Consider the following 25643-nt stretch of genomic DNA (forward strand, 5'->3'; position numbering starts at 1 on the left):
TAGGACTAAGAGCGCATTCTACTAGGGGGATGTCTACACCCTGGGCTCTATTTAAGGGGATTTCTATTCAAGAAATTTGCTCGGCGGCCAGCTGGTCCTCTCCGCACACATTTATTCGTTTTTATAGACTGGATGTTACGGAACCCTCTCTGGCACACTCAGTTCTGGGAGTAAGTAGTCAGGGGGTATGAGATTGTTTTAATAAAGGGGGCACCTGTCCCCATATTATCCTGTTTCTAACCGACTGGGACAATGATTCAGTATACTTTATATCCCCTCTTCTTCAGTCTGCTTCGTCAGCATATCGGCAATACGGGAATTGTCTATATCCCATAGTGAGATACCGAACGAATGTTAGAAAGAGAACGTATCTCACATGTTGGTCAAACATTCGCACGTTTAGGAAAAGTCTCTAAAGTTACATACGACATTGGTATACCCGTTTCTAACTTCAATAGCATTTGTAGTGAACGACTTAGTCACAAAACCAACTGTAAAGTGTTCATGTAGGTCTCGGACATAATGCGCACCTTTTAGATTTTTGATATTATTTAAATAAATTGAAGTTTGCTATTGAAGTTAGAAACGTGCATACCAATGTTGTATGCAACTTTAGAGATGGTCCCTAAATGTACGAATGTTCAATGTCAAGCCAATTTTAAATATACATTTAGTCATTAAGCAGACGCTTTTATCCAAAGCGACTTACAGTTAAACTAACAATGTTGAATTTACTGTTGAATTTGAACCATTGAATTTGTGCAAGCGAATTTGCGAAGCGAAATAAAATTGACCGAAAATTGCCTGTTGAATATTATAGGTTGTATTTTTAAACAGTTTTAATATTTCGGAAGTGAAATGTGAAAGGTGAAAATGGATTATTTAAATTTTAATAATGAAAATGTGTTTGAAATGTTTTGAATTAAAATAGCCACAGCTTAAATATTCAACCATTTTGAATTTCAGCCCATAAAAATGCAAGCCCTAAAAATACAATGCATTAAAATCCAAGCATGGTTAATGTTATGCCTATTTTCAAGTAGTGCAATTCAACAGGCTATTTTGTTTCAAAAACATTTGGCATTTGGCATTATTTTACTTCCATTGTATGCATAACATTTCTGAAATTAAATGAATGCTTCTTTCAGACAATATTTACTTATTATATTTACTTTACTAATAATTCACAAAAGAATTGCCCATGGTTATTAGCCAATGGCTATGAATCTCAAAAAGGACAAATGTCAGCTGTTTTAAATGTCTATCACTAAAAAATATTTTACTTTTGGCTTGTGTGCCCAAAGTCCCAAACACACACTCAGGAAGTACCTTGACCAGGTAGACCTGGCAGTCACTGACGTAATCATACTCCAGGCCATCAAAAGTGTGGTAATGACGGTCACTGTAAATGGTACATACTGCTGGACATGGTGAATATGTGCAGTTAAAGAACCCGCGATGACAAACACTGGAGAGAGAGAGAGAGACCAAATTAAACATTACTTAAAACATAAAACATACACAGGTAATTCTGCAATTATTGAAAAATACTATTCTTTTAACTATATTTCATCTGTTTTGAAATATTTATCACATGTTCTGATCATGGCCTTCATCAACCTTCAAGTTGATTTTGTAATGTGTGATGGCGTTAATTAATGACTTGTGACGACGTCATTTAGAAAATATTATATACAATAGTTTAGTGTCTGTCATTTTTTTTTAAGTCACTTATGCTCATCAAGACTGCATTTATTTGATTAACATACAGTAAAAACAGTGATATTGTGATACATTATTAAATAAAAAAATCTTTCTATTAGAATATATTTCTAAGTAATTTATTCCTGTGATGGCAAAGCTGAACTTTCAGCATCATTACTATGTGACAGTCTTCAGTGTCACATGTTTATTCAGAAATATAATATCACTAGTTACTAGGGTGACCACCTGTCCCGCTTTGCGTTGTACCGCACAGCATTTCCACCCCTTGTCCCGCACGTCGCATATTGAGAAAATGTCCCGCATTTTCATCAGTCTGTTGGTTTTTAATTATCATATTAAGAAAACGTGCATGCGTTCCTTTGCCTTTTTAAGAAAGCATTTTATTTATTCTTTTTGCGGCGTAGTTTTTCACCTATATTTAACAGCGCTTCCTCAGTACAAACAGGTTCTCATCTCCTCTTTGCCTACAACAGCCGTTTTTAAAATCCTATCCAATGGTTGAAAGGACAGGAGTAAACACGGTCACTAGTGGGTTGTGACGCTGTCAATCAAAATGACTCCTAATAACAGTCTTCAGGAGCAACCTTAACAACAAAAAAAATATATATATATAAAGTTTCTCCTGAAGAACTGCTAATCTGACAGCTTCAGGGGTTGGAACGTTGTACTTGTAGATGTGGGTAAAATACAGGGAGAAGCCCAAGTAGCAGCTGCACAGACATCTGCCATAGATACTCAGCCCTGACTGGTTGAGAAGCAGACTGAAAAGCAGCTAAATTGATCGACTGATTTATAAACTGAGGAAGCACAACTTTAGGTATAAAACATGGATTTGGTTGAAGCACAGCACCAGAATCATCCGCCAGCCAACAATGCATAACTGACTAAAAGACAAAGAATGTTACTCACTAGCATGCATATAGCGGAATCAATGGCCAACAACAACAACAACAAAAAGCAATTTTCAAAGATATCCATTTAAAGTCAGCTGTCTGCAAAGGCTTAAATGGTGGCAAACAGACAAGTCAAGTACAAGTGGTAAATCCCACCCAGGAAAATCCCACCCGGGGTTTTACAAGTAACACTCTGTGGTTGCATACAGATATCCTGTGTAATGTTTTACACAACAGTGGAAAAGGAGGGAATGCCTAAGGTAGACAGTTTGGACACTCGCGAGATAGAGCACCCTGCCCCAATAGGCTGGATGTCTTGGTTCTCTTAAACCACAAGAGACAGTGAATGGTCGCCTTTATTGCAAAAATATCCATTTCTGCCTCGCTGAACTGCTGCCATATCTCTACACCACATCCGGGTGAAGCCTCAGGCTCCACGGTGCAAAAGATCCCTTGTAAAAGATACATCATGCCGATGCGCTGGGACACATTCTCAGTGATGTATCCTGGGGTCATTGGGTGTTTCGGGTCTTTCAACATCAGACACACTCGCCCAGCCGACCTGGCCGGAGTTGATCAGACCCTGCCTGTGTCAGCAACACAGTTGCCCCCAACAACAATTGCCCACAGTTCTGCCCTCTCAATCCAAAGCCACCTAGGGGCTTTCTTTGTGGCTTCGGTTGCGGATCTGATCGCCTTTCTCTTGGCTTCCCCTGGGATGCCTAGGAAGAGAATCTGCTACCTGATTACTCGACCCCGGAAAGTAAACTGCCCTCTGCGATGCTAATCGAGGAAGAGACCATGTTAGAATCTGTTGAGTGAATGAACTGGAGATCAATGTCCACAAATACCCCTGTGATTCCACGTTACCCCCCACTCAAAGAGGGAAGCAGCAGTTGTGACCACCTCTCGACGAGAAGGGTTCACCTGACATTAGAAACTCCCAGCGATTCCATTGTGTCAATGTCTGAATACAACGGTATGAGACAACAATCAACTAATGACGATGACTGGCAGGCTGCAAACTGTTGTTCCACCACTGGAGAGGCCTGAGGTGGAGCAAGTCAAGTGGAATCACAGGAGTGGCAGCAGTCAGCATCCCCAAAAGTTGTAACAACACTCTGTATGGCATGCTCGCTCCCAGCCGAAAAGAGCAAGGAGCTATAGAATACTGTGTGCTTGGGCATGTGACAGGGTGGCAGACATTGTACTGGAGTATAGAGTCATTCCAACGAGGGAAGGGACGAGTTTTCAGGAACAAGTTTAGATGACTTAAATCAGTCTAGATGATGAAAACCACTGGCCTACTTTTGAACAAGGAAGTTTGTTGAGTAAAAACCATGTCTTTCGGGGTGAACCCTTTATATGGCTTCCTTCTTCAACAGAGAACAAATTTCCTCAGAGGATCCCCCATTACATTAGGGACAATCCTTGAAAACTTTGGGGGCTGGCATCGAAACTGCAGAGCATACACCTTGCTCAGTGTAGTCCAATCCCAAGGGTATACTGATTCACCCAAATACTATCCGCATCTACCATAGAAAGAAGTGTACGAGCAGTCTTTGCTTAGGTGTACTAGACCCCACAAGGGCATTAAAAAATTCTGTCACAAAATCCTTGCCTGTTGGCATAGCAAAGTTAGATCCAGCTGAAAAACAATAACCACCGAATAGTATCAAGTATTGCTACTACGCGATTGCTACCGAGAAGGACTCCCATCACTCCCCCTGACCTGGAACGTGATTTCGCCTCTGTCCACGCAAAGATCTGTGTACACTAGCAACCACTGCTTGAAGTGCTATGTGGCTGCTACTATTAACCTTATATTAACAGATCAGCTTTTTGTTTGGTATGGTGGTGCCTGGAAAGAGGCTGGTGTATCAAAGTAGAGATTGTCAAATTGGATTGTGGAGGTGATCACTATGGCATACAGGAAAGCCCAAAATTAATACAGGTGGGAGAATACAGGGGAAATACCTCTGCTGGGAGGTCATTTCTTATCATTCCACTAGGGCTGTGCAGGGCCAGATTTACCTCGTATTGTGACATAGGCAAAAGCAAATTTTGGGCCCCCCGCACGCCTCACACCGTATGACCAAAACCGCCAGTTTTAAAGGTAATGGGGCTCAAATTAAGTTTTTGTCCAGTGAATGTCGTGTATTTTCGTCATTAGAACGGCTTCATCTGAGGCAGTCAGTCTATCATGTCACGTTTTCATCAGCTTAAAGGTATGATTTAAATTTTTAAAATACCTTTTAAAGGTTATGAAGATTATTGTAGCAGTAGCTATTTTTTTCTGACATTTGGCCAAAATCTCACATTATAATGTAGCGCTGTGACTCGACTACGACAACAAAATACAGGACACTCTTTTCCGCTCCTCAAATACACAAAAGATTACCCTTTATATATAAAGTGTTACTTAAGAAAAGAAAATGCTGTACTTCTTTAAAGTACCAGTTCTTTATTTACCCTTGCATTGTAAATAAGCAGAGATGCTCCAAACTGCTCGTGGCTCTTCATTCATGATAGAGATGGGACAGTGTTATGAGGTTTCACTGACAGTTTGAGGAGGCAATGGAGTTACGAGATTTGGTCACAAGCTCTTTTTAATACTTCACATTAGTTAAATATTTGCAAAACTCACAGACAGACATAAAGGGTGACCATAGTAATCATTTATGTTCAAAATTACAATATTTAAAATTGTAATAATTTACAGTATAAAGTAATTGTCTTACATAGTTTTAGCATTAAAGTGAAATAATAATAATAACAATAAATAAAAATATATTATTTCTCCTCATTGTAATTGGGCTTCTCCTGGACGTGTGAGCATAGGTATGTGCTTTGTCTACAGTACATCTAGGGCTGCTTTTAGAGGAGTCTATATGTCGGATATATGTGCAGAGGCTACTAGGGCTTCTCCCTGTATTTTTGTCTGCTTCTACAATTTAAAACATTGCTACCCCTCAAGCTGACAGATTAGTAGTTCTTCAGGAAAAACCTTGACTATTTTTCAGGTGAGTGGCATTCCTCATGACTATGATATTAGGCGTCATCCACTAGTGCTTAAGCACCGCTTCTGGCAGTCAGGGGGTATGAAACAGAGCGCTAGTTACGTTTGTAACTGTGCTTCTGTGAACTCCAAATGACGACAGAGTTATTAGTCACTCAGAATACATGAGTAAGATGTACCATATTTGTACACCAGAATTACAACAGAATGTAAAATGGTTGTAAGGTTCTTAGGAAAATTGCAACGTAGAATTGTCCTGATTTTAAAGGTCATGTTGCAGGTTAACCACCACTGTCGATTAATGGGTACATAAATCACTCAAGATATGTATATCATTTTTAAAATGTCTCAAAAATGGTGATAAAAAACATTTTTTTACATTTTTGGTATTAACGTTTTTTTTTACGCAATTCGGTGATGACGGCACGTTGGGGAGAAGTGGAGGAAAGGTAGCCTTAACCATAGTATTAGAACTATGGCGACTGACTGGGGTGAGAAAGAGGTGGCAAGAGCCAACATGTATGATGGCCCGCAGCCGTATAATTTTGAACCTGCCAGACGTGAGAGGGCAAATGAGGAATTGCCAAGAACTGATTGCCGTCAAAGCCAATTAAATGCATGGTCCGAGGAGAATGAGTGGATAGTTGGTGAAGTGTCCTGGTGAGTGGCTATCATTTAGCAACGCAGCAATGAGCACTGGAGCTACGAGCAGCAGTGCACAATAACGACACATATTTTTTTTTACTGTCATTGAATAGCACCGAGTGAAAAATCTGTCTTTTTATCTAGTGGCAGTGATCATGACGTTAGTTCAGATAAGTACCGGTGACATTTGTCATAGTGTCGTGGAGTACTGGTAAACTTTGTCTTTGTCATCTAGAAATAGAAGGAATCATGCTAGCTATATGGGCGTTTCTAAGCGTTTATCTCTTCCTCCGGTGAAAATATTGTTGCAGACGTAGCCACCGCGTGTCGTTCACTGTGTTTGGGAGGTGCTTGTGTGGGCGGTACAGGGAGAGATAGGCAGACAGCCAGATAGCATAACGTTAGCATAGATAGCAAGCAGCTAGATAGATAAATAGATAGAAATATATAGTAGGTAGATTGACAACGTAGAGTTGGTCGCACGTCAGAGGCGCCCGCGCCATTGGATGTGCAGTTGCCGCATATATTAGCCTATCTATCTATATGTATATCTATATATCTGTCTGTATCTATATATCTAGTCTATCTACCTATCTATATCTATGTATTTATCTATTTATCTATAATCTGTGCTATCTGAATACTCTTGTCTACTACTCGTCTCTCTAGTCACTCTCAAGGCAGGCTTTGGTAAATTCTCTCCCCAAGGTGACGTAATGCAATACATTGTGGGGGAAAGGAGAATCGTTGCAAACCGCTGTAAGATAGTACCTACTTTTAAGTATTATATTCCGTTTTGTGATACCCAACAACATAAAATACAATGGATAACAGTTTAAATGTTTATTACAAACAAGCAAATTGCAAAAATTAGTTGAAAAATTAACCCTGCAACACAGCCTTTAACACTTTTAACCTGTTAAGCTGCAACACCACTTTTGAAAAATCCCCAGAAATGACATACCGAAACTAAAAAACATACAGTTCATGAACCCTTTGTACTAAAAGCAGAAGTATGATCTCATTTGGAAGCTGACACCTGGCAGTTTATTGTAAATGTTGAATTAATTATTCTCATAATGAAAAAATAGTTTTTCTTTTGTCTTCATTATAATTAGGCCTGGGTATCGTAACAAAATTTTCAATACCGATACCGATACCTTGACTTCGATACCGGTTCCTGAACGATACTTTTTTCGATACCAATTTTATCCATATAACATTGCCTAAAATTTTTATTTTTATTTTTTACACTCATATTTTGAGTCTGTAAAAAAGCACCAATGCTAAAGTTTTCTATGTTTCCTAATCATTTAACAACATGTATTCTTTACTTCAATGAGCTCATTGTTTCTGCCTTAACTTAATGCATTGTTTAACAATGAAAATGAAAGAAAATTTATTGAAATGCATTACACAAGTCAACCCTGATAACAGATCACTCTAAATTGTAATTTAGACACATGCATTTTCTGTAAAGCTCCTTTGAAACGATATGTATTGTGAAAAATGCTATACAAATAAATGTGAATTGAATTAAATATAGGCTACTGGGGTGCTGGATATATGTCACGCGCTCAGTACACATGAAGCTTGCGCAAAGCACTGGCAAAAGTAGCCTAATGATTATGGATGTGTCGGGAAACGATAGCAAGGAGATATTTTAATTGTTTATTAATGAAAAAGTGTTTACTAAACGTGTTGGCTGCAAAGATGATTATTGCGAATTTGCGATGCTGATTCGTCATCCCCGCAGTAATGAACGCGCACGTGCCTATATGGATTAGGTAATCAAACTATTTATTTCTAATTGTTTCGTTTAAAAGTTGACATATTTTGAACATATATAGAACTATTTCTCATGTCTGTGAGGCAAGTATCCTATACGCTGAGTTTTGGTTTATATGTGACGCGCTCCAGTTCTTGTAGTCGAAGGCGGATAAACTTTCTACTCTCGAGTGTATTCTGTGCGCTTTTAAGTGCCTTATAAGATTTACCGTGTTGCCGGTCTTGGCAGCAATTATCTTGTAGAAAATATTGCATTGTGTGCTTATGGCATCGAGTCGGGTACATAGGTACACTTTTGATCATTTCTACATATTTTCTATCTATCTGGGTTGGACGATTACACACACACACACACACACACACACACTACAGCCTCACGTGCGACGAGGCAGAGGCACGCCTCTGTAAACTAGTGTTTTTCCGCGACAGCCAATCATGCTGCATGTTTATTGTTTCACTGACGTTGACAAGATTAACCACTTAGGTACCGAAACTTGGTACCGAAAAACAAGACATGTTTCGGTACTCGGTAGTATCGAGGCAATTCGGTCGGTACCTAAAAAGTACCGAACTCGGTACCCAGCCCTAATTATAATTACTAACGACTGGCTATTCACACTGTTTCAATCCTTAATTTCTTTTTTCAAATTTCTCACTTCACATTTGAAACTGTATCAAATGTCCTTCTTGAAAAAAAGAAACATTTCAGTAAGCATTCCTATTAAGAAAAAATAATAAAAATAACAGCTAGGTGGCAGGTGCATCTGAGGGCTAGCTACCATGTTAGCTTAGCACACCATCAATACACAACAATTTATGAGATTAAAACCATGTTTTTTCTCCAAACTTACTTTATAACACAAGTCGAGTGTTTTAAATAACCTTCTGTGATCTGATTTGGCTTCAGATAAAAAAATCGGACAGAAAATATATTATTTTATAGTATTCTGCAAAATGATAAAGTCTATATCGATTAGCATTACATTATAAATATAATCTATTATTATGAAAATACCTGACATGGCTCGAAGAACACTGGTAAATCAAATATCATTGCAATCATGTTTATTGTCTTCAAAACTTCTTTATCTGCATGTTACAGCGATCTCTGGAAGCTTTGTTTGTTTCGGGACTTCCTGGAATGTCACATGATTATGGCACTTCTTCATGTGTTCCATATATGGACTGCATGTGCACACGGCGCCCTCAGGCTGCCAGTATGGATTGAAAACACAGTACATCAGAGTATCCAGCGCTCATAATGATTACAACGGCCCATTTGGGTATAAATTAAAAAAATATTTTTCCTGTCTATATAAATCTGAAGTAAACCTATGAGAATCTATCAATATTTCTCCAAATCTGCACATTTTTGAGCTAAAAGCCCTGAGAGACGTTGTTTTGTCAAGGGCTGTCATGACGACCTCACAGGACAGGAGTTTTTTTCTGAAAGAGAGCGGCTGACCCTCATAATTCATATTAAAGGTATTGACTCATTTTTTGGATTACATAACTCCTGACACAAATTAAGACAACTGTCACTATAAGTTCCTTAGAATACAATAGTGGTCAAATACTGAAACTTGAGTCTTTTATCTTTTTAATGATGTATAGTTTGTCAAGGTAATAACTTTAAATCTGATAGTAACTTTGAACTATTTAAACAAAAAAACGCTTCAGTGCGCCGGCGCTCTGGCAACGGTTAACAGGTCTGGGTAGAGGACAAGCCCAAAACAAATACTTCTCTCAAATGTAACTTTTCTACACTTTTAATTAGGAAAGAATTATCAGGTATAGGAGACATAATAAAAAATGTTGAAAGTTCTTACAATCTGTCCTAATACATTTCCCCTTTCTTTAAAATCATGCTAGGGAATAGAAAAGTTCCACTAACTGAAGAATCGCCCATTAACAGGAAACAGAATTATGGAAGCTAAGCTTAAAAAAACAAAAAAACAAACACACTGACCAGCGGTAGCACGGAGTGTCCACTGTCTCTCCAGGGAGATACTCTAGACCGAGCCATGCACAGGGGCAGTTCTCTGGGTAATAGCAGTCTCCATTATGAATCACTTGCCTGTACCAATTAAAGAAGATGGTGTAATATTACATGCTCTGGTGTCAATAGACATGCATACTTTTCAAAACATTTGTTCCAAATGCAAAAAAGAAAGTGATTACCCAGCAGGACATCCACATCCTGGTACACATGGGGTCATGGGAGGGCAGGTCAGGTTCAGCATCAGGTTTCGACAGGTGAGTTCACAGGCCATGCCCACACCTGAAGGTCCACGCCCACTCTGACCCCTGCAACTGTAGTAGACTTTACCATTTGGACAATCTCCTCTCTCAGGCTCTGAAAAAAATGGATGGAGAGAGAATGGTTAAAGGAATAGTTCACTTCAAATTGAAAATTCTGTCATCATTTACTCACCCTCATGAATGACGGTAACAAGACAGTTGATGTACCCCATTGACTTCCACAGTAGGAAAAAAAATACTAGGGAAGTCAATGCAGTCCCTCAACTGTTTGGTTACCGACATTCTTCAAAATATCTTCTTTTGTGTTTAGCAGAAGTATTAAATTCATACAGGTTTAGAACAACTTAAGTAAATGAGTAAATGACAGAATGTCCATTTTGAAGTGAACTATTCCTATAAACAAAACTGTATAGGGAACTCAAGTGGTGCTTGCTCATGCAAAAGTTGTTTTAATGCATTGGTTTGAGGTTTCTAGGTGGTTCTCTAGATATGACTCCTAGTTTCAGTGTGTTTTAAAAAAAAAAATGTGTACCTGTTTTATCACTAGTCTGACTCAACTTTCCACTCACCTCTATAAGACACATGATGTGAGGTGTCATTTAAAACAATAAAGAAAGAGTTACGTGCCGAAGTTTAACAATTTGAGTTGTGTGTTCAAACCCATAATAGTGATGACTGCACCACTAATAATTATCAAAAGGAATTAGGGTTAACAGGCAACCAGTTTAATCTAAAAACAAAAAAACAAAAAATGGACACACATTAATAATGCAGCCACCTGAATACTATTGAAATAAAATTTACTATTTAAATTACTATTACTCTTACTATTTCAAATCACAGCCATATCTAGCAAATGAGCAATGCCTTACAATTTATCATTGGAAAATTCTAGAACAAGTCAAATCGGCAAGTAAAAAGTGGAATTTGGTCTCTCCCCAAGTCTCCCTCTTTCTTTGTGCATGTATATCTGAGTATCTGCGGTTCAGATCTGTCAGGCATTCAGTCTGCTCAATGTGTTACCTCTGAGGAATGTAACTGCTGACCCTCTAAGATGAAAACACTCTTTTCCTGGGGAAGGCAGAGGTAAAAGGGAATAGAGGGAGACTGATGAAATGGAGCAAAGGAAAAGTAAAAAGTAAAAGTTTACCTCTTTCTTCTGGCACACACTCCATACGACCATTTCTGCAGAGACTAAGAAAAAGACAAATCAAAATATACATTACCAATATACAGTATATACATATTTTTATGTAATGGATAATCTAATTTTAACCATTTTAGCATTTTAACAGTCTGCAAGTCTTTTCAAAGAAGTTGAAAGAAGTGTCGTCTCACCAAGGCTGCATTTATTTGATCAAAAATACAGTAAAAACAGTGAATTTTATATTATACATTTTATTTCTGGATAAAATTACACAAAATTAATTTACTGTTTTCTATTTGAATATATTTTAAAATATAATTTATTCCCGTGATGCAAAGCTGAATTTTCAGCATCATTACTCCAGTCTTCAGTCACATGATCCTTCAAAAATTTTCTAATATGCTGATTGGGTGCTCAAGAAACATCTCTTATTATAATTATGAACACATTGATTTCAGGATTTTTGTGATGAATAGAAATTTTAAATGAACATAATTTATTTGAAATTATTATTTTAAGCTTTTGTAACATTATAAATATCTAGCAAATGTAAGCATTTATCATGGAAAAATTTTAGAAAAAGTAAAATTGACACGTGAAAAAAGTGGAATTTGCTCCCTATCCTTTTGTATATAATATACCTGTACATACACATATTGTTGTCTAATGTCTATTTTGTATATTGTGCATTTTTATATATTTTTATTAAGAGTCTTGTCGCTGTCATTCTGTCTGTGCTGTCGAAGCTTCTGTCACTAAGACAAATTCCCTGTATGTATAAACATAAAGCTCATTCTGATTCTGATTGAAAGTCTTTACAGTCACTTTTGATCAATTGGGAAAGTTATTGCATAATGTATCAGACCATCCAAACCCACTTGTAGCTATAAATCTGTACGTGTTTGACAACAAAATCCTCCATGTCCACACACTCACCATGGTCCAGATGAACTGAAGGACACTTCACCAGGCTGAAACACCGAACCCATGAAGTAACAGTGACACTGGGAGCTGAAATGAAACCCAAGACAGTTAAAAAAAGGAAAAATATGTCCATTTATATGCTAGTGTTCAGACATATACAAGGTGGTATTGGTGTTTGGTATATTCAGACGTACAGAAGCACACAGCGCTGGCGAGTATGATCGTAGAATGATCCCTCATTGCAGCTGCATCCTTCAGCACAGTCACCGTCACACACTTCAGCACTGCTGATTGACTGACATGTCCTCCCGCATGCTGATGTGCACGGGTGATACATCATCCCACCTAAACACACCATACCTACACACACAAGCATAGACAAATTACTTCCTAAACATACTCATGTAATAGATAGTTGTAAAGACAAATACACGTAGTGATGAGCAACGAACCGCACTCAGAGACATGCGCTCTGAAGTTGATGGTGATGTGATGCTTGCTGCAGATGTATGCATAGTGGGACAGAGCAGTGCAGAGGCAGACGCTGCCACATCGACAGGCCTGGTAGCGGCACTGCTGGTGGTACACGCTGGGACTAACATATGCATGGCACGGCGCAAACACTTCCTCCACTAGCACATCACACTGGGCAGCATAAAACACTGGAACAAAACACCTTTTCAGCATCATGCATGAATTTCTAGAAATCATGCATTGCTTTTTTTTTTGGAGGCTACAGCGCGCATTTTTCTCTTTTTTTGGACCTGATTCTTTGAACAAGCAAAAGGATTAACATATATACCATTTTGTTGGTTCATTTCACAGGGGTCGATAATGGGTATGTTGACAGGGCTAATGCACGCTGAAGACACTTTCCAGGCGTTGACGTGTAGCTGAGGAGTTCCTTCAATCATCCCTGAAGGAGAACTGGAGAGTAAAAACACATTTACTTAGTTATTCACACAAGTCCAAGAACTACATAATGATACTGAGAGATACTGAGGGACATTTAAAATGTTTTGCAGAAAGAAATTCGGAGGATCAGTCTCCGTTTCTCACAGGAAATCATCCCGTAGGTTTCCGTTGAGGGTCCCGCAGAGGCCAAGAGTGGAGCCCATCCAGGTGCTTTCCAACTGAAGGTAGATTCGTCCACCCTGCCAATCATACTGAAACCTCAGGCCAAAGACAGATCGCAGACCCACAAACAGAGACGTCAACCGACGCACGTTCACCATGTCTATTAAACAAACAGAAATAAAGAAATAGGAAATACATTTTCATCAAATTTATTCTAATTTTATTTCTTTTTTAAGTCAAATGTATACTAATTTTACTTTTTTTATTTTGTATCTATGTAGTAGACACAGTTTTATTACTAATTAGGTAGCAGAAATATTTTAATAGGTAATTGTAATATTTTTGTTTACATACATCTGTATATTTTAACTCCTTTAACTCTCATATTACATTTATTACTGCATTTCTAGGTCCAGCATTTAACCTGGAAATGTGAAACAAAGCATAATGATCCATAGTAAAAATGAGAACTTAGGACTGGTTTAGATTACAAAAATTAGGACTGTCCCTCACAGTCTTGTTTTCATTTGCAGCAAATTAAATATGGCATCTACCTTGACTAAGGTATAAGAAACATTTTCTATTAAAGCGACCCAGTACCGTTAAACTGAGAACCTGTCCTTACCATCTGAGTAAGGCAAATTGACAGCCATACTAGCCCCAATCACAACTTCCCCCTCTCTTGTGAGAGTGAGCTGTCTGCTGACGTCTTCATCCACCACCAGAGCCACTGAGTGGATGCAGGAGTGTTCCTGAGACTGAGAGACGAGAGCCACAATTAAACACACACAAGACATCTCTGATCACACACATTTCCAGACGCACTCTCTTTACCTCTCCACAGGCAGTGTACTGTAGTGTGACAGTAAACTTGGTGCTGCCACGGCTCTTCACTAGCACATACTGGCAAGAGCTCATGTGCATGAAGATCCGCCCATCAAATGTTGTCACATGCGTGTCACCCATTACTGTGCATTCCGCTAGGGGTTGAAAAAATCACATTATTCGAAAATAATCTTTGAATACACACTCATTTTGTAAGTTACAGAGCTTGTAAGGAGACATGGTGATGAAAAAATTAGATGGAAGGAAGATTGATATTTAAATGGTTTTGTATTTGCTCGCAAAAATGTTGTGTTCCCCCAACAAATGTGCGTTCGCTAGCAAAACTTTTATGTTAACTTGAATAACTGTGTTTGCTCGCAAAACTTATATACAGCAAATAAACTTTGCTTTAAACTTAAATAAAACACAAAAATGCCTAGTTTTTGGTATGGTATTATGTAAAACTGTACGATACAAAGGTTGTTATTTACCAGTGCAATTGTTTTCAGTGCAGTTCCACAATCCTCCCATACAGACACTGAAAATGTAATTCACATTAGGACTGGTTTAGATTAGATTTAGACTACTGTGATTATCAACTGGTTAAAAAATGGGAGAAACTTATGTTTTATTTAGTGTTTTAGGTGTAAAAGAGTGGAAATTGGATGTTTCTAACCAGACACTGCAGCCCTGCTCCAATACATGACCCAGAGGATAAGCTGTACCATGGTACACACAAGGGCACTGAGACACTGCAATACAGGTGCCATTCTGCAAAATCTGACCTGAGAGCGGCCATACAGAAAGAGAAGCCATGAGTGAAACAAGTCAGCTGTAGTCATAAAAATCATAAAAAAATTAAAATCATCAACAAATCACTGCAACATGCATTCTGAATTGCATTCTCATGATAGCAAACATTCAGGAAAATGAATAATTACACCCCCATTTAAGCATCTGAATATCAGTCTCACCATCTGGGCAGTAGCATCCATCCAGACAGTGTAGATTGGTGCCCAAGCACTCCTTCTCAAAAGTGCATGTTGGAGGGCAGCAGCTGATACAGTCTCTCTGGACAAAACTTTCCTCGCATCCATCCGCTGAAACGCAAACATATCACATGACAAGCTGCGAAGTTTATGCCATGTATTATCTTTCTATTATCAAGAAAGCTGACTAACTGCATGTAGGAAAACTGTCCCTCCATTCTCTGACGGGGTAGCCCACATGAGAACAAGCCCTGGTGTACTCAACCAAAGTCCGACAAAAGGTCTCCTCATCATCTGATCTGGAAATAAAAAACATTTAAATGTTAATAAACACAAAACAGCCATAAATACAAATAGTTCTAAGAACAAAGATGGGGAAAAGTCTATACTAAAGAAATCTCTTTTAGTATGGTGATATAAGACTGCATGAAACTGTAAGAGCAGTACAGCTGCAAGTTCAACTTGCTCCTGCAATCTGATACTCATACTACCTCTTCAATCAACAGTTGAGTCTGAAATTGTTCATAAACTCCAGCAGCTATTTCATCACTGTAATCAATACACAAACACACACACACACACACACACACACGCACGCACGCACGCACGCACGCACGCACACACACACACACACACACACACACTCTTACGAATACTAGTGCAAGTATAATTAGATGCATGCACACAGATAGATATAGGCTACATATGTTCACAAACATTCTTTCTGCAGCTTTTGCTATATTCAAGATATTTTCATTACTATAATTAACATAATCCTGTTGGAATTGGGAGGTGTAGAATGCAGGAAAGAGGCTAGGGAGAAAAAAACATTCAAGAAGGGAGAGGAAGAGAGAGAAAGTCTACTTAAACTCCTAAATGCAATAAACAGAAATTTTCAATATTGACATTAGCACAAAAGTTAATATCACATTATACTGAAAGTATTCTACAATTTGTCATCGTATTTTTTAATTTCACTATGTAAATTTTGTACAACTAACTCTACTCCCACATTTTTAGGCAAATAATTGAAAAAGATCAAATTACAAAATTCCCAATGAATTTTAGAAGACAACTGGTCTTAAGATTTTAGTGATCCAAACATTGCTGTAAGTAAAATAAGGTTTGTTATTGTTAACTGAAACTATTAAACAATTAATATTTTTGTCTATTTATTTTTTAATTAACATTTTTGTTAATAAAATATAAATATTAGATGAAATAATTGAATAACTGAAATAAATAAGTTTAACCTGAAGTATTTAATTACTATATATATATATATATATATATATATATATATATATATATATATATACACAGAAAAACCTAATAAAAATGTCAAAAAGCACAAAATTACTAAAACTAAATTTAAAACTGAAAATATATTTAAAAATGTATATAATTCAAAATATTAATAAATAATATTTATATAAATAATAATAAATAACACTAATTTAGATACAATTATATGAAACCAGTCTAAGGTGCTTAGTTGATCTCTCAGTATGGCCAAGCTGGTTAGACTAGTCAATATAAATGGTTTTAGAGTGGTTTTGAGACCAGCTAGCCAACCAGCTAAACTTTAATTTGGACAGACTGAGGGGCCAGTTATGGCGCTTTTCCGCTGCATGGTACTGCTCGGTACGGCTCAGTACGGTTCGGCTCAGCGCGGCACGGTTCGGCTCGCTTCGCTTTTCCAGTGCGTGTTACGACTCGGCTCGGCGCGGCACGGCTCGGTTCGCTTTAGCTCGGTTGCTTTTCCACTGCAGTTAGTACCGCTTCAAAGTGGGTGGGATTATGACTGATCTATCCGCTCCTCGGCAACTAACAAGAGGAACGTCTGTATGGAGCGAATTATGTGCCATAATTAAACAAACAAATACAGCATTTTGCAAACAAACTCGATCTGCTAAGCAAAGGAAAACTCGACTCGCAAACAAACTCGATCTGCTTTGCAAAGGAAAACTCAACTCACAAACAAACAGAAAGCAATGTGCAAGTATAAAGGTCAATTTGTGCAAAAATGTTGTGGAGTAACAAATATGTATTGTGTTTTGCAAATATAAATGAATGAGCCTAGACAATATTTCACAAATAAATACAAACCAACCTACAAATTGCATGTAACCTTTGAACAAATACCAAATCTAGTGCATACAAATGCATATCTGTCCGTTTTGATTGTGAGACACTTGGCTTTTTATGAGATCTCTCGGCTCGATTTTCTCACAAATGCGTCAGGGCAGATTTTCTCACAAATGTCGATTTTTCCTTTGCAAAGCATATCGAGTTTGTTTGCAAAATGCTGTATTTGTTTGTTTAATTATGGCACATAATTCCCTCCATACGTATGCGCTTCTCGTCCACTGACCACGATTCAGCCATTTCTTTTTTGGACGTTTTTTTTTCTTCAAGCACGTCAAGCAAGTAGTTTTAAAACATTGGAGGCTGTTACTGGCTATTTAAATCTAGCAGGTTTGATGTCTCGCAAAAACAATGACGCTGGTAGTGACGATTCTGTCTGTCTGACCAATCAGTGATCTACAGTGCTTCCACGTCACATTTTAGTATCTGTATGGAACGCTTGGAACCTCAACAGAGGTGGAACAATTTAAAGCGAGCCGTACCGTACTGTACCATGCAGTGGAAAAGCGCCACAAGTGAGCCGTGCCGAGCCGAGCCATACTGTACCATGCAGTGGAAAAGCGCCAAAGCGTGCCGTACCGAACCGAACCGTACCGTACCATGCAGTGGAAAAGCGCCATTAGAATAGCTTAATCCAGCTAAGATCAGCAATCCATCTTTAGCTTGTTTTTTTCCGCAGGCTTCAACTTCAGTTACACTATTTAGACAAAAGCACCCCACTTGACTTACACACACATGTCCGAAACACAACTGGCAACAAATGGATTTGGGTCAATGTTCTCATGGCAGGAGATGAAAGGAAAGAAAAGCAATGCACTGCACTTCTCAATGGCATCCTGCTTAGATAAAACACAAACAAGCAACGTTGCTAAAACAGGTTTTAAGGTGGATAACCAAAAATACTCTGCATGCAATTTTCACATTTTACTGAATGCACGCTCACACTTAAGCATGTATGACTTCTCTTAAACACTCTTGTTTTAAACTATCATATATAATAAGACCCATTTAGCTCAGTTCAAACCCAGAATGCAGTGTGTACAAGCGTACATCCATATCGGACTCAGATGAGCATGGTCCAGGGAAATCATCATCAACCTTAGGACAGGGTCTCTCCTGGGGCAAATCTACTGCCCAGCTGTTCCCAAATTCAGCAATGTCGTCAGAGACTACACCTGAAGATGCAAAATGCAAAGCAATAAAGTCACCTTAATAGACTTGCATTAAATTCAATTTTAGCACTGTTTCCTGAGAATTAAACTGCCACTAAAATGTTACAACTCATCTCTAAATAGAAAACACTGGGCCAGGCCAGGTGTGTTCAGACTGAGTATGCAGCTCTGCTCAGCTTTGATATAATTGTCCTGAATTTGCTGCTGACTGAGATGATAAGTGTGTGTACAGGCCTGTTTGTCTCACCGTGGCTGCTGCTGAGATCATCCGATCCGTCATCATTATAGTTTCCGCACAGACCACAAGGCCTTCCTTTGTGTGCTTCGGTCATTTTGAGGTAGACTCCAGAGCTCCCGTCCCACGCCAGAGAGAAGCCAAAGGTGCTCTTCACCAGGATGTAGTCAGCCAACCGCTCAATGAAAACATTACGTACTGTCTGTGGTAGACTCAGCCTGAAAACATGCACATGAAACAGACAAATAACACAAGAATTTCGATCACTTTTCTGTCATTTTATCATCAGCATGCAATCGTGACCTAAAATCTATTGAAAACCATAAGTGGACAAGGTTTCTAATGTTTTCTGACAAACCATACACATCAAACAGAGTTATTATTCCCTCCATCAGTAGATTTATTATTTTTCATTATATCATCAAAGATTCACAACACATTTGGGGTCAGTAAGATTTTTTAATGGCTTCAAATGAAGTCTCGTATGCTCACCAAGGCTGTATTTATTTGATCAAATATACAGCAAAAAAGTAACATTTTATAATATCATTATACAATATAAATAACTGTTTTCTATTTTTATTGATTTTTAAGTGTAATTCATTCCTGTAAGGGCAAAGCTGAATTTTCAGCATCATTACTCCAGTCTTCAGTGTCACATACTCCTTCAGAAATCACTCTAATATGCCAATTTTCTGCTCAAGAAACATTTCTCTATTAAAATAAAACTTGTGCTGCTTAATATTTTTGTAGAAACTGTAATACATTTTTAGGATTATTTGATGAAAATAGAAGAACAGAATGTCTAGGTTACTAATGTAACCACCGTTCCCTGAAGGAGGGAATGGAGAAGGTATATCAGAACTGAACTGACGAATTGGGATTTGCTTGAGAGCCCAATCACCTTCGAGTGTAAACTAAATGAGCCAATGGAAATTGGCGTGTGAGATTTGCATCGAGCACCCCACCCAGCAAACCGGATATATAAGGAAGCAAGCTTTCATCGCACATTCAAGTGTGCCACTGAGGAGCCGAGACGGTGTGTCCCGACTGTTCAGCAGTGGTACAGCTATTGTGGCGACGGGACATAACCTAGACATTCCCTATCAGTCAGTCACGTTCAACATTACGTCATAACTGAACTGACGAATTGGGATCCCTACCAAAACACCACAATTGCTGCCACTTCCAGCACCCCGCGAAAGCCACTTAATTCCCCTCGTATCTGCTGGGGTGGAGAAAGGACAGGACTTAACGCAGAGAGTGTTGATCACTGCTGTTCCTTCTGGCCCACACAGTGAGAATATTGGATAACACTGGGAAAGCGTACCAGTGGAAAGGGATGCTACGGAGACCACATCCTGCCCGTAGGGAGGTAACGTAGAGATTACACACATGGACTGACCATTAGGGCAGAGCTACATATGGAAGGTCTCTGAGGTAGATTCAGCCTAGCTATGCAGAGACGGAAGGGTAGGCTCTGCCCAGGAAAGACATGGGCTCGCCGACAGGTTAGCCATACCGTAAAATAATACACATGTAGGATCACACGTAGGGGAAATACAACACATGGGCACCTAGTCTAGTATAAGGGCTGTTCTTATGGGCATACACACAGGTGCTAGACTTAGCGTCGAACGCCTCCGTAGCATCTGACTGCAGAAGGTGCTGGAGGAACTTCATGCAGGGTTTACCAGGTGGGGAACTCATCTGTGGAGCAAATAGCGCATGTATTCCATCCTAGGAGGGGAGTGGCGCTGCAAGCGAAACACACAGCGTGTCCCCAATGTTACTGGCTACTTGCGGCGAGTACACGGGAGGACACATGCTCTACAAGGAGATTGTAAAACCTTGTAAACGTGTTAGGTGTCACTCAGCCCGCAGCTCTACAAATGTCTGCTAGCGAAGCGCCGTGCACCAACAACACTACGAGAAGGCCACAGGAGGCGACACTTCGAGTGGAATGAGCCCTCATATCGACCAAAAATGCCTGCAGGTCCCCTACCCTCTTAACAGAAGCCAATGCAGTCAGGAGCGCCATCTTAAGAGACAGGATTTTAAGCTCTACTGACTGCAGTGGTTCGAAGGGCGCTCTCTGTAAGGCTGCTAAGACCAAGGAGAGGTCCCAAGAGGGTACAAGGTGAGGGCAGGGAGGATTCAGCCTCCTCATGCCCCTCAGGAACTTGATGATCAGGTCATGCTTTCCCACAGTCTTACAAATCTACTGCATCGTGATGTGTGGCAATAATGGCAACATACACTTTCAGGGTGGAGGGAGACAGCCTTTGCTCCAGCCTTTCTTACAGGAAGGAAGCACAGCTCTGATCGGGCATTTCTTGTGTGCCAGCCTATCCGTGCTGAGGGTCCCCTCGGTCAGGGAGTAAAACAACCGGCAGTGGGACGTGACCGGAGAGGCAAACAGGTTTACCTGTGCGGCCCCGAAGCGTCTCCAAATCAGCTTGACCGTCTGGGGGACCATTCTCCTGGGAGCGTGGGCTGTTGTGAGAGCTCACAACATGTGAATGTGAACGGCGTGAAGCAAGCTCAGATGCTTCTGACTCCAGAAGAGGAGATGGTGGCCAAGTTGCAACATGCAACTGGAGCGTAGACCACCCTGATGGTTTATGTATGCAAGGGCCGCAGTGTTTTCCAGCCAGACCAGTACATGCTTGCCCTGTAGCAGCGATTTGAAGCAGCGCAGAGCAAGGTGTACTGCTAGCAACTGTAGGCAGTTGATGTGGCACTGCAGTCGAGATCCTGTCCAGGAGCTGAATCTGATGGTCCGACTGAGCCAGCGAGACGGCCTAGGAAGGACTATCCAGGCCTCCAGAGACAGTCCAAGCGGGGTCAGAGAGACTACAGGCGTACCTGCAGTGGGGCAGCGAGGTGGAGCACAGGGGCCTGGCCCAGAAGGCACAGCGTCCCGGAGTGGGGACAAAAATTAAACTCAACAAAGTATTCTCTGCTCGGCCCTCCTCCGGGGGAAGGAGTGTTGCATTCACCATCTCCTGAAGAGCTGTTCCCTCCTAGACTGGGTAAATCCAGCCCTATCAGCCGGCAATTTGGTTTCAACCAGCAGCTCAGGCTGGAAACCTTTACATTTTTCTATCCTGCTTGTTTGGTCTGTTTGTTTGAAGGACTATCCAATTGCGTACAGAGTCATTTGAACTATGCCAGTTGATCAAGCCACTTGTGTAGTAGAAAATACAGAGCAGACTCCCCAGACTAATGTTCAATCTCAAAAGATTGAGCTTGGTCTGGTGATAGCCAGACTAGTTCCCTCTATCACTGGGTCGCCCAGGGGGGCACCCTCAGCGAAGAGCAAGCGGGAGGATGCATCCGGCGGTGGGGTAGAGACAGCAGCTGGCCGCCAGGGCAGGATGTGCTTAATTGCCTGCGTCTGCTTCTGTGTAGCTGAGAACTGCTGGGCGAAGTTCTCTAAGTGCTTTAAGCCCAGGCAGGTTAGGCAGTGATCGTGACTGTCAGATGGAGCCATGAAACGACCGCATCCATAAATACACTGAAGCAAAATCTTGAATGTGCGATGCAAGCGCAGGACGGGGTGCACGATGCAAATCTCGGACGCCAATGCCCATTGGCTCGTTTAGTTAACACCTGAAGGTGATTTGGCTCTCAGGTGAGATCTCAATTCGTCAGCTCAGTTCTGACGCAACATCGAACGTGACTGACTGATAGGGAGCTGCATTTATTTAAAATAGAATATGTCTTTACGGTCACTTTTGATAAATTTAATGCATCCTTTCAAAATAAAATGATTACTTTAGAACAGTAAAGTATATCCAAACTCACCTATGTCCATCCTTGAGCACCTGATAACCACTAATATAGATTTCCTCTTCATTTGGGAAGAACAGACTCAGACCACGTGGACATGAATACACCGAACCTCTACATGAACGACTGTTATGAACCTGCCAAAAAGAAATAAACTTGCAATGCAGGTATCAAAAGAAAATTGTACAAAGGAAACAGACCTGTGTTCTATTGCAGAAATTCTGGTGTGGCTGTAAACTTACCCACACCGTATACTGGGGCTCTGTGGAATGGCAGTCTTTGGCCAGGATATATGAACAGGTTCCAGGGAAGTAGTAATACATTCCATCAAAGGTCTCAAAATGATGCTGACCCCACGAACGGCAAATCCCATCCCTATCCTGACCATGGTTGGGAACTGATACAAAAAATACAACATAAAAACCCTATACAAAAAAGTACTGTGGCGGGTCCATAAGACGTGATAGTAGATGGTGAAAATACATTAGAATTATGGGACTGAATGATAACAAAATATGTCCACTAAACTTCAAAATTTTGGGGTCAGTAAGACTTTTAAATGTTTTTGACAGAAGTCTCTTTTGCTCTCCTAGAAGCGTATTTTGATTAAAAAAGTATAGTACAAACAGTAAAACTGTGAAATATAATCACAATTTAAAATACGTTTTCTATTTGAATATATTTCAAAATGTAATTTATTATTTGATGCAAAGCTGAATTTTCAGCTTCATCACTCCAGTCTTCAATGTCAAATGATCCTTCAGAAATCATTCTAATATGCCAATTTGATGCTCAAGAAAAATTTTGAAAATTTGAATCATTGTTGAAAATGCTGATAATTGTGGAAACTGTAATCATTTTTTTCAGGATTCTTTGATGAATTTGAAAGTTCAAAAGAACATAATAATTTTGTTTTGTTTTTGCTGTCATTTTTGATCAATTTAATACATTCTCACTCAATAAAAGTACTCATTTATTTATTTATTTTTAAATCATACTGACACAAAATATTTGAATGGTAGTTAACATGGTATTTCAAATAATACATGGTACATGGGGATGTGCCCAAAAACCATTAGTATCAAGGTAACTCTTGTTACTTTTTTTGTTAGTGATTATTAAACCATTTAACTCAATATTTGTGCCCCATGTAATCAATTCCCCGTTGGGCATGTAATCAGTATGGCTTATATCAAATACAGTATATGCAGGAACCTTTTATTGTGTTGGTCACACCAGCTGCCTGGCTTTTTCAGTGCCTGGTTAATTAAACATACATACAGAAGCTCTTTGTGGCAAGCAATATATTCCCAGAACATCTGTAATCCAATGCTACCAAATGAAGTAAAACATAGTCACATAGATTATCTGGAACCAGTGAGCAATGCCATTGGATTTCTAGTAATTAAATTCAGGGTTCTTTCATCCACATTTAATGGTCTGCACTGGGTGGCAGATGATAATATCAGACAATACGAACCTCACTATAATTAAATCGAAGCAAGCTTCATTTTGAATTTAATATAACCTGTCAGTGTGTGTGTGTGTGTGTGTGTGTGTGTGTGTGTGTGTGTGTGTGTGTGTGTGTGTGTGTGTGTGTGTGTGTGTGCGTGCGTGCGTGCGTGCGTGCGTGCGTGCGTGCGTGCGTGCGTGTGTGTGTGTTCTTACTGATTTGACAGCGCTCCCCGAGACCCTGGAATTGAGCACAATCACAGCGTCCTTCCTCCTGGCACCAGCCCCCATTAAGACACCCACAATATTCTACAAATAACACACAAACACAAAAGGCAAATTTCAATAGTAAGTATTACTAATAAAGCTTTAGTTTTGGTTTTACTTTGCTTGGGAGTCTAAAATTCAATTCACACTACACCATCAGATGCCGAAAACTTCGTCAGGTTTTGGTCGGATCAGTGTGTCACCGCTGTCGGAGTCAGCGTGTTGGTTGCATCTGTCGGTGCAGTGTGAATCGCCTTAAAGAAACCCATAGAACCATAGTTGGTTTTAAATAGTTGTCTGGCCAACTTTGGGTTCTTCAGCTCAAAGCTTTCAGAGCCACCCACCAATCTTTATCAAAGTTGGCTCTAGATGATCTTTTTGTAATAATTGAAACTTCTAGCCAAGATCAAGTGAGACTGTATACTGTTTATTTTTGAGTGTGCAATACCTGTTGATGCATCTCTCGCTGTATAATTATGAAGAACTCTTCGAGGGAGAGCCGAGTCAGACAGCACTGCACTAAGGGTCTGCAGAGTGAAAAAAAAGACTGTATAGAGAATTTGCCAAGTATTGGGTCTTACGAGCTATAGTGGCTACAGTACCATGTCTGACCACTAAGCCATATTGGTGAACTTGTCTTGGCGTTCCCTCACATGGTTATACGACTGCAGACATTTGGGAATGGAGCTTTCAGTGTCTGTAGCATTTGTGTAAACTCCACAAAGACAGCTTTGTCAGCACCGAGAGTGTATCTCAGTATTTGTGAGTGTGTGTGTGTGTGTGCGTGCGTGCGTGCGTGCGTGTGTGTGTGTGTGTGTGTGTGTGTGTGTGGTTACTCCACTCTTTCCCTTGTCACTTTCTCTTAGGCATACTCACCTCTTCACGGAAGAGATCCCGTTTCTGCCGCAGTGCATTAACCCTCCTTTTAAAAGTAGCACAAAGAGAGCAGTATTAAAAGTGCGGTGACTGTGAGACTAAAGGTTCAGAAACACTTAAGATGCCATACAGACACAGTCACGTTGATGGACTAAATGATTCTTAAGGAAATGGTTTAATGGTTACACAGCAAAACATTAGACCAAACACTTAACTTCTTATCAGTGGTTACATATATAACTTGACACTGTCTCTCTACTTAAAAGCTCCATGTAATAATGGATGTTTATGAATAAAGTTCACCAGTTTTTAAAGGTACAATCAAACTGCAATCCATTAACACATTTGTAAAGGTCATGAAACGCCAAAACAAGAGGTTTAATACCTATAAAAACACATACCTG

General features: G+C 39.7%; 1 protein-coding gene across 1 annotated transcript in view; it reads right to left on the reverse strand.

The window, feature by feature from the left end:
- The window catches only part of otogl (otogelin-like), a 66370-nt gene that overhangs the window by 39914 nt on the left and 813 nt on the right, over window positions 1-25643 (reverse strand). The window contains exons 2-24 of the mRNA XM_077194012.1: window positions 25240-25285; window positions 24812-24890; window positions 24313-24405; window positions 22887-23041; window positions 22660-22781; window positions 18862-19067; window positions 18493-18617; window positions 18172-18278; window positions 15487-15593; window positions 15280-15405; window positions 14982-15090; window positions 14797-14843; window positions 14315-14460; window positions 14106-14238; window positions 13463-13640; window positions 13206-13330; window positions 12856-13065; window positions 12598-12763; window positions 12416-12490; window positions 11483-11526; window positions 10252-10426; window positions 10040-10147; window positions 1330-1468 (exon numbers count right to left, since the gene is read on the reverse strand). Of these exons, the coding sequence (XP_077050127.1) occupies window positions 1330-1468; window positions 10040-10147; window positions 10252-10426; window positions 11483-11526; window positions 12416-12490; window positions 12598-12763; window positions 12856-13065; window positions 13206-13330; window positions 13463-13640; window positions 14106-14238; window positions 14315-14460; window positions 14797-14843; window positions 14982-15090; window positions 15280-15405; window positions 15487-15593; window positions 18172-18278; window positions 18493-18617; window positions 18862-19067; window positions 22660-22781; window positions 22887-23041; window positions 24313-24405; window positions 24812-24890; window positions 25240-25285 (2821 nt within the window). The remainder of the gene's footprint in view (window positions 1-1329; window positions 1469-10039; window positions 10148-10251; window positions 10427-11482; window positions 11527-12415; window positions 12491-12597; window positions 12764-12855; window positions 13066-13205; window positions 13331-13462; window positions 13641-14105; window positions 14239-14314; window positions 14461-14796; window positions 14844-14981; window positions 15091-15279; window positions 15406-15486; window positions 15594-18171; window positions 18279-18492; window positions 18618-18861; window positions 19068-22659; window positions 22782-22886; window positions 23042-24312; window positions 24406-24811; window positions 24891-25239; window positions 25286-25643) is intronic.

The sequence above is a fragment of the Siphateles boraxobius genome, unplaced genomic scaffold (genome assembly GCF_051911475.1).
Source record: "Siphateles boraxobius isolate OS27281-9 unplaced genomic scaffold, OSU_SipBor_1 31, whole genome shotgun sequence".
Classification (NCBI taxonomy): domain Eukaryota; kingdom Metazoa; phylum Chordata; class Actinopteri; order Cypriniformes; family Leuciscidae; genus Siphateles; species Siphateles boraxobius.